General features: G+C 39.5%; 1 protein-coding gene across 1 annotated transcript in view; it reads right to left on the bottom strand.

Moving 5' to 3' along the window:
* The window catches only part of MYO16 (myosin XVI), a 315,002-nt gene that overhangs the window by 40,181 nt on the left and 260,818 nt on the right, over positions 1-14,003 (bottom strand). The window contains exons 29-31 of the mRNA XM_075719324.1: positions 9,405-9,651; positions 4,364-4,671; positions 1,321-2,523 (exon numbers count right to left, since the gene is read on the bottom strand). Of these exons, the coding sequence (XP_075575439.1) occupies positions 1,321-2,523; positions 4,364-4,671; positions 9,405-9,651 (1,758 nt within the window). The remainder of the gene's footprint in view (positions 1-1,320; positions 2,524-4,363; positions 4,672-9,404; positions 9,652-14,003) is intronic.

Below are 14,003 nucleotides of genomic sequence, written 5' to 3' on the forward strand. Positions count from 1 at the left end.
ATTTTGAATACGCTGCACACAACTCTTAAGACAAGCTGTTTGGACAGACAGAAGTGAAGAAGCAGAGAAAACAGTCTAGAGGTTTCATCACTCTGAATTTTAAATTCACAAAATTTTGTGTTTGGGAGATACTACTAGGGAGAAAAGTTTCTGTATGCAGTGCACTGACTATTTTCAGTAGGAGCCTTTTTTAAAAAATAAGAAAATTAATGTGAAGACAGGAGTCAATGCTGTAATTGATATGCAGAACCAGGATTTATTTCAACTTTAATCTCTTAGAAGTTACAACTCTGCCAGTTTAATCATCTAGGCTTTCCTCATACCCAATGGAGAAAGATATGTGGGAGGAATTAAACTCTCAAAATTACTGTCTCTTCATAGCCTAAGGATTTGATGCCTACATATTGAACTTTTAGACGGGCAAAGTTAGGTCAGAAGCATCTCACCCTTACAGAGCAGCTAATCAAATCTGTTAACATCAGGATGAATTTTCAGTATTCATAAGATCCATAGATTTGTTCCAGTAACAACATTAAACCCTTTATTACCTGGACAAGGCAAATAACTAAGTGACAACATCTGAGGATTGTGGTCTCAAGAACCTTTAGCAAAATGGCAAGCTTTGCTTCTTTTTACAGTTGGCTTTTGCACTAGATACAAAAGATGTTCTCCAGATGCCAGAAAGCCAGGATACTAAGTAATCTCTGGGTATGTACATAAGTGTATGTAAATCACAGGAAAGGTAAGAATAAAAGGATAGAAAAGGAGAAGAAATATAGTTTGCTGCATGACTCTCTGTCTCAGCTTTATTTAGAAGAATAATAATGGCTGTGTCACCAAATTCATAATTTCGTGGAAATGAAATAATGAAACCTTAAAAGAATGTCTTCAAATTAAAGTACAGGCTATCTACCAGACACCAAGCCATATATTTCATTTAAAGTATTTCTAGAGATTGATACCATCAATTCATTTTCATATGATATAACATCTGTGTTTATTTTACTGAGACTGCTGGAATGTTAAAAATAATCCATTTAAATTTATGTCATACAAATATTTTAGTAAAAGAAAAGTTGACATCTCAGAGAAAACCTGAAGACCTATAATTTTTATATGCAATCTATTTTCTATATGTGTTTCTTATAAGTGCAACAGTTCTTTCTTAAAAAAAAAAAAAAAAAACAAACCAAACAAAAAACCAAAACGAAAAAACCAATGGTTTTGTTTTGTATTTTTACCTACTCTGTCAGCTTCCAATGTAATAAAGTTTTGGTGCAGAAGAAATACAGTACACAGAAGCACAGAGATCTGTCTTACCTTCTGGCTCCCTGATCTTACGTCCTGCTGCAGATTTTCGTAGCACACTCCGTCCTGAGTTGAACAAGCTAGTTAACTCATCAAGGGGACTGGTCAATGACCTTGAGTTTGTAGGGCTGTATGGAAATGAAGATGATGAATTTGAGTTCAGTTTCCTGTGATCTGCTCTTGCCACCTTTGGGGAGTAAGGCAGTTTGGAGAATGGAGAAGATGAGCATCCAAGCTGAGCAGGATTTGGTCTCTGAGGTACTTTTGACAGATCTGAGTTTGTACCTGTTTTCCCTGTATTAATCAGAAAACTAGCACAAGTCTCTGGCGGAAATGCAAAATGTGTGGAAGCCCGGTAGGAAATAGGAGGTGGTACAGGAGGAGGGGGTGGTGGGAGAGGAGGAGGTGGTGTGGAAGGAGGAGTCACTTTGCTGGAAACATTGAACACAATCAAGCCTGGAGATGCTGGTCTTTCATTCTCCCCTTTCTGGCTTTTGGAGTACTGTGGTGATAACGGACTTGAGCCTTCTGACTGCACAGGGTATTTCAGGTTGGTTTCCAAGACAGGAAGCTTTTTGACTTCTAGTGGTGTTAGAGGTGATTCATCAGAAGCAGGTGAACATGTGACAGGTGTTGGAGGAAATACAAGAAGCGGTGGCCTGTGGGGGAGCAAGTTAGGGAAGGGGGCTGGAATGTCACATGAGTCTTTATAGATCAAAGCTGATTGACTGTTTCCATCCAATGTTCCATCTTCAACGTTAACATTTTTTTTGCTTTCAAACAACAGAGGAGGAGACCCAGTCACTACTGGAATTATTCCATTACCGTTGCTTCCTTCTTCTGGTAGAAAATACTTCATTTCTTCATATACAGACTCTCCCTGTTCTGGGCTTTCTGCTTCAGCAGAACTGCTTTTCATTGCATTCCCTACCATTTCAATATAGACAGGCTCATTTTCCTCCTCTTCTTGTGACATATAGAGACTCAACATGCCATGTTGTGGCCCATCAGCAGAAGCTGCTCTCTGTACTGTCACAGTGTCATAGCCACCTGGTTTAGCTACTGTGCTTGCCTGTTTTACATCCCCAGGCTTTTGACCAGGTATCTCTTCATAAGAGCCACTAAGTTTCGTATTGGGACTTCGTTTTGGTTTTCTGGGAGGTATTTTTTTCATGGTACTATAGTCATCACTGTGTGGCCTTGGACGGGTCAATACTAGGAAAGTGAAAAAGGTCTGTGTTACTAACAGATCAAAGACAGTTTTTTTCTTTCACAGGTCTAGTACTTTAAGCCTTCAAATGTTGCCCATACAGTTTTACAATGAGCAGCAGTCACAAACACAGGGATTCAGTCAAAAGTATAAATATTTCAAGGAATGAAATGCAGAACTTTCAGCTTCCAAATCACAAGCTTTTGCTACTTGGGCATATAATCTGCTTTGGTAATCTCTATTTCCATTAAAAGATGAGAACACCTGAGTAGATATCTTTTGAATCCAAATGTTCACTGCAAGGTCTGTAACACATGGAAATATGTGCTTGTTATTCCTTTTGCCCCAAGGGAGAGGGGCATGCTTCTAACTAGGACTTTCAGTATGGTGCTACTTTGACATGCCACATGCTACTGGCACCATGCCAGTAACTGAAGTATCCCCCTTTTATGTACTATCTATAAAACTCTAATTATAGGCAGATATTATGCGTATCTCTTCTTCTTTTGTACTGCAGGTGTGGAAATAATTTATAAAGTTAGGGAATCCCATAGCCTAAGGGCAATTCCCGAACTGAGTATACAGTTAACAAAGCTAGATGTCTTTTCACAGCCTCCAGGCATGTACAGAGTGGAGACCAGATACCTAGGTGATTGGTCTTTTAAGATCAAAATTAGATGGTATAAATCAGAGCTGGTTTTGGACAAAGACTCAGGAAACCAACACAATTCTTGGAAAATGAGTATGCAGCAGGGAAACTGGCCCTATTGTTTCATACATATGAGAAGAATTCCAAAGTTGTTTTGTGAGTGTATACAAGCATTAGTGTTAAGACCACACACATATATATATAAATTGTGATTCTTTCAGAAACCTCTGCTAGAGCTTTTTGGTTAAATCAATCATCTCTTGCAGAGCTGGGCACAGAAAGCTGAAACCACTACAGAGCTCCTTAAGCCATACTAGTTTAAAAGTATTTTGGACACAGTTCATCTCTCCTTACACAGAGCTTGAATGGGCAAGGAAGAGGTTAAGAAAAATGGACTTACAGCTAATGAACTGGACATGAGAACAGTAATTATTTTGCAAGAGGGAGCTGCAAAGGTTTCCATCCATTGTATGCAGGATTAGAGAATAGTTATACATAGCTTTAAACCCACCCTGAAGGATCTTCCCTGATAAGCCTAGAGGATCCTTTACACCAAGCATGACAAGTCAGGCTTATCAAGCAAAAGCAGAATGCATTCCTCCCCTTCATCTTCTACTCATTCATTTCAAGGGTAAAGGAGAATAGAACAACTGAACTCAAACCCATTCTATGTGCACTATAATGCATTGAGACACTTTGGGACTTTCATAGCATTTTCCTTCTAAACAAAAAATTCACTGTAAGCAAGTTGTGGCATGAAGAGAAACCACTGAATGCATAAGTTATTCATGTGAACATAGAGAAAAAGTAGAAGAAAGTTTAATGTTTAACTTGATGAAATTCAAGATTCCAGCATTCTGTTTTAGTGATGTAAGGCATTCTAGCGTACAGTTTAAAAGGTGAAATAAAATGGTCAGTGTGGTAGAATAGCTCAAGTTGACAGAGATCATTTGTCTCCAGAGGGAGTTCTGCAAATAGGTTTTGGGTGTTGACAAACTAGGCAATTAGAACACGAGTACTATTTGCTGATTTGGAAACAAATGACAAATTGACTAATTTTATTTACTGCCACTGAAATATTTCAGGGAAGCAGGACTTTTCAAAGGTGCTTGACTGTGTTTAAAAGGATCAAAGTGAAAAGAATAAATCAATAACCTAGAGTAACATTTGCGACTGTTTCTCCCTTTATGCCTAACCTTCATTAGCGGTTTCCTTAGAAGCTGCCGACAAGCAAGCACTAACAGCCTCGTACGAAGCACTCAGTCGTGTGTTGGGGTCCCTCTTTGGTTTGGGAGGAGGCTGTTTCCTTGGTGATGGCAGGCTATTGCTATCGTCCATGCTGAACACAGAGTGCAGGGAGGGGGATCTGATGGATGACCCAGCCGCAGAATGTACCAAGCCATCCACTGCCATGGGGACAGGGACGGAGCTGGAATGAAAGTGCTTAGGCGTTCGACAGCAGGCAAAGCTGTCCTCAGAGACCTTCCCACCCTTGTCTTCAGCTCTGAAAACACAGAAAAGAGGCCCAGATGCATTATTCAAGTGAAAACAATGAACCTGTTCATGCAAACATAACAACAGCTTTTTGGTAAACAATCTCACAACTCCCCTGCTGTGTCGAGGGGATGTGTGTAGTAATCTTCTGACAAACAAATCCAGATCAAGCTGCTAGCTTTCTTCCATTTCCTGTTTCATGACAAATCAGGACACTGGCCCTTTTTCACACAAATGCAGCCTTCCTTAAGCAGTTTCATATTGTTGATCAGACATTCACTGAATGAATTGTTCACACTTTGATTGTTACACACAATCAAAAGCTGGGTTTTCAATCTGAATGATAATTTCTGGGAAATCCATTTTAATAGAAAGTTACTGAGGCAGCAAATGCTGAGCCTTTATCATTATTTTCTAAAAAGACAACTATAAATTCTATTTAGATAATGCAAGTCTTTAAAATATTAGATGACCTTTTTAACCAGCTACCTTGGCTGCTTGAACAATTCCACCCAGATATCTATATATCTTCCTGTTTAAGCTTAATTATTAGTTGTCATTTTAATAATATTAATCATGACATTATGTTTAGTTATTTCAATCACAATTTTGGAGTTTTACTTATTCCAATTTTTCCTTTTTTTTGTTATTTCAGTATGTATTGAGAAATTATTTTTGTTAGCTGCTTCCAACAAATTGATTTTTAACAAAAATTCTTCTAACATTTTATTCCTCCAAAAATCAAAATGTTGAAAACCTTTTAACTTTCAGTGGTAATGTATTAGATAGAAGATGTCTATAGAGTCATTTTACAAACAAATCCCGGAGCATTTGTTTTTTTAAATTGTATTTCTGCATGGCAAATCACCAGCAGAGCTGGAATTCATGCACAGGATATAGCCAGCTGCCCATGTAGTAAATGAAGTAGCTAAAGATGAAAGCATGGTGCTCAGTGGATAATTTGTTTTCACTGTAATGTTTAATTACAGTCTTTCCTACAAAGGCATTTCCTCCAATATGTAATCACTGGGATATTTGAAGCTAATTAAGCAGATGCACTGCCATTTTCACTTTAATAAAAGTCACTGACAAAAGCAATGAAAGCAAAGGGAGTTGTTCTGGATGAAAATTAAGTTCCTATGGAAAAATAAACATTTCTATGTCCAGCAAGTTATAGGCACATTCCTGCCACAGACACCTACCTATTAACTGCAAATGCTACCTCTGCCCATTCCGCTGTCTGAGAGAAAAGAGATCAGGGACTCAGTTCCTAGAGAAAGGCTCTCCAGCATTTGCTGGATTTGTAAACGAGGTACTCCTGAAAACTCTGATGGGAGTTAAAGAAAAAATATTTACCTATTTTTAAATAAGAGGAAAGAATCGGGGGCCCAGTTTAAATGCCTCTATGCAAACACATGTAACATCGGGAATAAACAGGAGGAATTAGACATGTATGCATGCCTGCAGGGCTGTGATCTTATCGACATCATGGAGACGTGGTGGGATGGCTTTTATAACTGGAGTGTTGGAATGGAAGGATACAGGCTCTTTAGGAAGGGCAGGCAAGTGAGATGAGGAGCGGGCGTTGCCCTCTATGCCAATGACCAGCTGGAGTGCGTGGAGCTCTGCCTGAGGATGGATGAGGAGCCAACCAAGAGCTTATGGGTCAGGATTAAAGGGAGGGCAGGGATGGGTGACATTATAGTGGGGGTCTGCTGCAGGCCACCTGACCAGGAAGACAGCAGATGAGGCCCTCTATAGACAGATAGGAGCAGCCTCACATTCACAAGCCCTGGTCCTCATGGGGGATTTCAACCACCCTGATATCTGTTGGAGGGACAACACAGCAGGACATAAGCAATCCAGGAGGTTCCTGGAATGCATTGATGATAACTTTCTTCTCTGGTGATAGAGGAGCCAACAAGGAGAGGTGCTATGCTGGACCTTGTTCTCACCAACGAGGAGGGGATGGTGGGGAATGTGAAGCTCAAGGGCAGCCTTGGCTGCAGTGACCATGAAGTGGTGGAGTTCAAGATTCTTAGGGCACCAAGGAGGGCACACAGCAAGCTCACTACCCTGGACTTCAGGACAGCAGATTTTGGCCTCTTCAGGGATCTGCTTGGTAGATTACCATGGGATAAAACCCTGGAAGGAAGAGGGACCCAAGAAAGCCAGTTAATATTCAAGGATCAGCTCCTCCAAGCTCAGGAGCAATGCATCCCAACAAAGAGGAAGTCAGGCAAACACACCAGAAGACCTGCATGGATGAACAAGGAGTTCCTGGACAAAGTCAAACACGAAAAGGAAGCCCATAGAGGGTGGAAGCAAGGATAGGTAGCCTGGGAGGAATACAGAGAAATTGTCTGAGCAGCCACACATCAGGTTAGGAAAGCTAAAGCCCTGAGGGAATTAAATCTGGCTAGGGACATCAAGGCCAACAAGAAAAGCTTCTATAGGTACATCAGTGATAAAAGGAAGACTAGGGAAAATGTGGGCTCTCTCCAGAAGGAAATGGGAGACCTGGTTACCTGGGATGTGGAGAAGGCTGAGGTACTCAAGACATTTTTTTGCCTCAGTCTTCACCAGCAAGTGCTCAAGCCACACCACCCAAGTTGCAGAAGGCGAAAGCAAAGGCAGGGACTGGGAGAATGAAGAACCACCCACTGTAGGACAAGATCAGGTGTGAGACAATCTATGAAACCTGAAGGTGCACAAGTCCATGGGACCTGATGAGATGCATCTACAGGTCCTGAGGGAACTGGTGGATGAAGTTGCTAAGCCACTATACATCATATTTGAGAAGTCATGGCAGTCCGGTGAGTTCCCACTGACTGGAAAAGGGGAAACATAACCCCCATTTTTAAAAAGGGAAAGAAGGAAGACCCAGGAAACCACAGGCCAGTCAGTCTCACCTCTGTGCCTGGCAAGATCATGGAGCAGATCCTCCTGGAAACTGTGCTAAGGCACATGGAAAATAAGGAGGTGATTGGTGACAGCCAACATGGCTTCTCTAAGGGCAAATCATGCCTGACAAATTTGGTGGCCTTCTGTGACAGGGTTACAGCATTGGTGGATAACAGAAGAGCAACTGACTGGACTTGTGCAAAGCATTTGACACTGTCCTGCAAGACATCCTTGTCTCTTGGAGAGATGTGGATTTGATGGATGGACCACTCAGCGGATAAGGAGGTGGCTGGATGGTTACACTCAGAGTTGCAGTCAACATCTCGATGTCCAAGTGGAGACCAGTGACGAGTGGCGTTCCTCAGGGGTCGGTATTGGGACTAGTGCTGTTTAACGTCTTTGTCAGCGACATGGACAGTGGGATTGAGTGTACCCTCAGCAGGTTTGCTGACAACACCAAGCTGTGTGGTGTGGTTGACCCACTGGAGGGAAGAGATGCCATCCAGAAGGACCTTGACAGGCTTGAGACGTGGTCCCATGCAAACCTCATGAAGGTTCAACAAGGCCTCAACAAGGCCAAGTGCAAGGTCCTGTACATGGGTCGGGGCAATCCCAAACATGGATACAGGCAGCAGAGAATGGATTGAGAGCAGCGATGAGGAGAAGGATTTGGGGGTGTTGATTGATGAGAAGCTCAACATGACCCAGCAATGTGTGCTTGCAGTCCAGAAAGCCAACCGTATCCTGGGCTGCATCAAGAGAAGCGTGACCAGCAGATCAAGGGAGGTGATACTGCCCCTCTGCTCTCATGAGACCCCACCTGGAGTACTGCATTCAGCTCTGGAGCCTTCAGCACAAGAAGGACATGGACCTGTTGAAGTGAGTCCAGAGGAGGGCCATGAAGATGATCGGAGGGCCATGAAGATGATCAGAGGGCTGGAGCACCTCTCCTATGAAGACAGGCTGAGAGAGTTGGCGTTGTTCAGCCTGGAGAAGAGAAGACTCCAAGGAGACCTTATAGCAGCCTTCCAGTACCTGAAGGAGGCCTACAAGAAAGCTGGAGAGGGACTTTTTACAAGGGCATATAGTGATAGGACAAGGGATAATGGCTTTAAACTGAAAGAAGGTAGGTTTAGATTAGGTATAAGGGAGAAATTCTTCACTATGAGGGTGGTAAGACACTGGAACAGGTTGCCCAGTGAAGCTGTGAATGCCTCATCCCTGGAAGTGTTCGAGGCCAGGTTGGATGCATCTTTGAGCAACCTTGTCTAGTGGAAGGTGTCCCTGCCCACAGCAGGGGGGTTGAAACTAGATGATCTCTAAGGTCCTTTCCAACCCAAACCATTCTATGATTCTATGAATCCTCCTCGCAATCAATCTACCCAGTTCAATGCATGATCATGATTTCTCAGTCCGGACATTATTGTATTTTAGTGCCTTCCTAGCTGTTTTTCATTACCTTGGCAATTTCCCAATGTTGGAATTTTAAGTTAGAGAAATTTTTCTTTTGTTTCATTGGTTTGATGAGGGTTCAACTATAATCTATTTATCATAAAATTAAAAAATATTTCTGTAAAAAATAAATGCGTCAGAGACTTGAATAAGTTCCTATAAAGCTCAGTGCCCCCTGAGTAGGATATTAGGGTGTCCTTAAGTTTCTAGACTTAATTACCTGATATGCAGAAAAAAATAGGGCCTAACATTGATTTGGGCTGAGTATATACTTGAGAATCCTCTTGCAATTCCTCAGTTATTTCTCTGACTTTCTAAGCAGGGAAGGAAACCACTAAAACTGAAGAAACGCTTTAATTCTTCACAGTAGATATTTTCTCATCTTACCTTTTGTGGCCTTCTTCTGGTCTGTTTCTAGCCTCTAACTTTTCCTGGTGGTAAGCAGCGTTCATCTCATTGCGGAGCCGGTCATTTTCCCGAGCAATGTCAGAAGCATTTTGAATGACCAAGGCATCATATGTTTTCAATCCCATATCCTCGGCATTCTGCAAGAAGCTTTTGATTGAGGTGACCTCTTGCTGTTTGATGCTCATCTTCTGTAGCAAGCGCTGGCGAGCTAGAAATCCTCTTACAACTACCATAACAGAAGGAGAAAATATGGACCAATGAAAGAAAGCTAATTAATTGGTGAATAAGTTAATATTACTGTGTGTTCTGCTGTAAACATGAGCAAATCAAGTTCAGTCAATGTCTTATACAAAGAGTGAAAGAAATGTGATGGCATATAAATAACAGACTAAAATAGAACTCTCTCTGTTTTCTACTGCCAGTGCTTAAAACAAAGTATTGACAGTAAATTCATTTATAAATTTGAGCTATCACAACTCAAAATGTTTACTTTCACTGAATGTTATTTTTTATTACATTGCCACTGGAAACTTGGGTGTATACTACAGATTGTGAAAGCATGCATTTACACTGCAAAGGTCAAAAGATCATTTGTTTCAAAATAAAACTATGAATAAATGATTGTTGTGAATACAGTAGGAATTAAATGATTGTTTGCTTTTGGACAACTTAAACAAATTCTTTAAATACTTTGGTATACCTAAAAGAAAATCAAAACTGAGAGACTTATGAGACTTAAAGACCTTTTGTTGCTCATTTTCTTTCAGCAAAAACAATTACATTAATTTAATGCAAATTTCTCAAATGTATCTGTCACATCATGTCTTCATTTTTCAGTTTAAAATTTTCATCGCATTGCATCAGCTTTATGTATCTATTAGGTCTATTTTTCATGCTCTTTGTCAGCATTATGTTGGGAGAAGATTTTGGTGTATCTCCTATAATAGCTTTCTGTACTACTTTCCTAAGTATGTACATTCATTACAACAAATTCTAATCAACCTAAATACCATTTAGTCCCCTGAATTTTCAGAAGTACCCAGCTGATCAGAAAGAGAAGGCACAGGGACGTCCATGGCTATGATGGATTCTGCACTGAATTAATCACTCCACCTGCAACAGGCTGGTATTAGTATCCTCTGAGTGTATATTTTGGCTTAGAGGGAAGAGATACACTAACTAAAGGTGCTTTATTTGTGGGTTTGGGTTTGTTTGTTTGGGTTTTTTTTTTTTTTTTTAATGTTCCACCAGATCCTGATTCTTTCCAGATCTAGAATAACTGCTGTGTACCTTACAAGGAAGAAACTGTTTTAGAATTATTTGCCTGTTGCCTGAAATATTGTTGATTTTAGGGACATCAACTTACATGTATCAAAAATAGGTCAAACTTCATTATTGCTTATTATGGTTACTCTCACTCTGGTCACTGAAAGTTTTTCATAAGTGAAGTCAGCAGGTAATAGCCTGTATAAGGTGTTGGTTCGAGTTTGTGGGAAAATACTGAAAATGTTAATATTAAGGCTGGAAGGTCTAAAAATTCTAAACTTTTCAATCCCTTTAGTTACATTCTATAAAATCTGACTTCTTTAAACACTGAAACATTAATGCACTTACCCAATTTAGTTGAAAAGGAAATTAATAGTACAGTTATTTGTTGACAATTTTATGAGAGTATTCACACTGGATATACACGTTACTGAGCCTGAATTCATAATGTTGCTGTTGCAAAGGTGATGAATACATGCATAGAACATTATCAGAGTTCACTGCTCACAAGTATGAAAAATTCAAAAGAGCTTAATAATCAAAAATTGTTCCCTCACTTCCAGTATTTTCTTTAAACTTATCTGCTGTGGAGCAGATAGGGTATTTGACAAATGGTTAAGCATCAAATCCTGGATGACTTTGGAAAAAAGCCTGTATTTTAAAATAACATTTTTACAAGTGTGTGTGTATGTGTGTACTTTTACCTTGACAAAATAAAGGGTCGGTAAAACCACTAAGGTTGGTTAGGAAAGGGAAATACAGAGGTGAATCCTCTGGTAGGATTGTTAGCAGGCATGAACGACGCAGAGTAGCCTGCTAGGATGTTCCAGTAAAATGATATCCATACAGCTAGCTGTAGCATTTAGAGACAGTACCGCTACTCTGGACTACACACTTTCATTAAAATTCAGATGTTTTGAAGAAGCATTCAACAAAGTTTTGTCAGGAAGGATTGGTTGGCAGACAGACACCCCTCTTGTCTTTTGCACACATTTTCATGAACTGAGTAGCTCAGGTTTTCATTAGAAAATGGAAGTTTCACTGCATTTCCTTCTCTATGAGAACATTTGAGAGACTTTGTCTTCAGTTCAACACAGAAAAAAACCCAATTTCATAACCTCAAAAACTGCTGTGAAATGAAATTGTCATCTTTTAGACCTTTACTGCTCAGTTTCATTTACTACTGTACAGGTGTTAAGATTGTCTTCTGAACTTGCTCCTCATTTATGTAGATCTAAAACAATTCTCACTTATGCAAATTAAAATAATTGAGGTTAGCACCCTCAAGGCAGAAAAATATCTGTTTCTTTACAGTTCATCTAAGGATAAAGATCAAAATAATCAAAATTCAAGTAGGCCATGGATCTGGTTTGTGTGAGAAATGTATTAACTATTGTGTATGCAATGTATTAAAGTTAATTCCTAATCTATGTGAGCTCTGATGGAAGGACTTTAGCATGATGGACTTTCCTACAGGTACAAACAATTTTCTCAGTGATTCAGTAAGGTCAAAACTTCCCATATGTAGTTCTCATACCTGTGAAAAAAATATGATGAAGCCCTGAACTCACAGATCCGTTTTTAAATAAAAAGTGTTTCTACACATGCTTTCACTTTAGTTTGATCCCTTTCTTTGCCTGAATAAGTTAACTTTCAGGATAACAGAAGAAGTCTTATCTGGTTTGGTTTGGTTTGTTTTTCCCAAAATTTATAGGAAAGCTGAAGGGATTGCTAGTAAGACTGAGGTAAAAACAGTTGATAAGAATTTCAGACAAGACCTGTTTTCCTTTTAAGTTCTTGTATGGGTATAGGATAGTACATTTTAAGCCTGATACAGAAATTATTGTCTAGTTTTTCTATTAGCCAATATGCTATCAAGAGAGATTTATCTTCCAAAGTCCTCTGGATGCAAAGGATGAGGGGAGAAAAATGTGTATATGCAGCAGGATTGATACTATTGCTCAGTAAGCATCACCATCCCAGTGTAAAAGCCTGTGGACCCCAATTTTAGGATTACATAAGAACAATGCACAGGTAACCTATCCTATTTCCAACCTGCCACAGCTTTTTGGCATGCTAATTCTGCAAGTTTACAATTGTATCAGTTTGCAAAGGGCAGCTTATTTCATGAGCTAATGTCGTGAAATGGATTCCTAACTACTCCTTACTCATGCATGTTCCTGATTGTCTCAGGTTTCCCAGACCATAAAAAACATGCAGATGAGCCATAGCTTTGAAAAAAGCTTTGAACACAGGTTTGGTAAAAATGACTTTTCAAGTTAGCCTAATTAAGGAGGGCTAGAAGCAAAACCAAAATAAATATTTTTGTAAGGAGCCAAGGAGGCCTTTTATCTTCATTCTTCAGGCAGGGTTTGGTGGATATCTGTTCTCTTACCTCTGCAAAATGTGGACATATCTAAGGATGTTTTACATTTTGGTGTAGGATTATATTAAAACATTCTGTTTGCAAATTGGCCTCTGAAAGGTAAATATTTCCTTTCTTTGATAAGTCAGCGTGAGAAGCGAAAGAGGATAAATCACTATTGCTTTTCTAAATGTGTGAATACAACAGGGTGATTTGTATAAAATATCAGCCACAAGTTATACATCCAGCTGAACCATGGCCTGTGTTAACTGTCACTCCACATTCATTCTTGAACTGCTAGGATTTTGGTTCCACTTGCTTCAAGTTTTCTCTTGGTTTCCTCTTTTTCACTCTATGCCCACAGTGAAGAACAGATAGTTAAAATGAAAGGGATTTATATATTCTTAACTCTGCGCTATTATGTATCTGACTAAAAAAAACCCCAAGATAAGTCTTTGTCTTTTTAATTTCCTTTAAAAATGTGATAATGGGAATTATTGCAGACATCACCCAATTAGATAAATAATGCATTGTGTGAAGGAAGCTTCTTCAAACAAAGCAATATTCACATTTTCAGCAGTTATTTGAGATTTTGATAGGAAATGGAAAAGAAGTAACAGGAAATCAGGAGGCAGTGGATAATGTCTGCTTTTAAAAATGTGCCAAAAAATGTCAGTGTGACCTTAGTAAAAATGCAGGCATAAAAGGGGGGAAAAAAATGCCTACACACAAAAAACCGAGCACTGCCAAATATGAAAGCTGTAAGAAAAGGGTAAAATAAAGACAACTAAATATTGCATAATTAGCTTTGTATTCACTGTCGATATATTTGAAGATATTGCAATTTTGTATCATTGTAATGTTATTTGATTTGCAACAAGAAGTTAAAGGTGATATTAATACCTTGAAAAATCACTGAACATACTTTAAAAAGGAAATATCCAAGA

This window comes from Pelecanus crispus, chromosome 1 (assembly GCF_030463565.1).
Source record: "Pelecanus crispus isolate bPelCri1 chromosome 1, bPelCri1.pri, whole genome shotgun sequence".
NCBI lineage: Eukaryota > Metazoa > Chordata > Aves > Pelecaniformes > Pelecanidae > Pelecanus > Pelecanus crispus.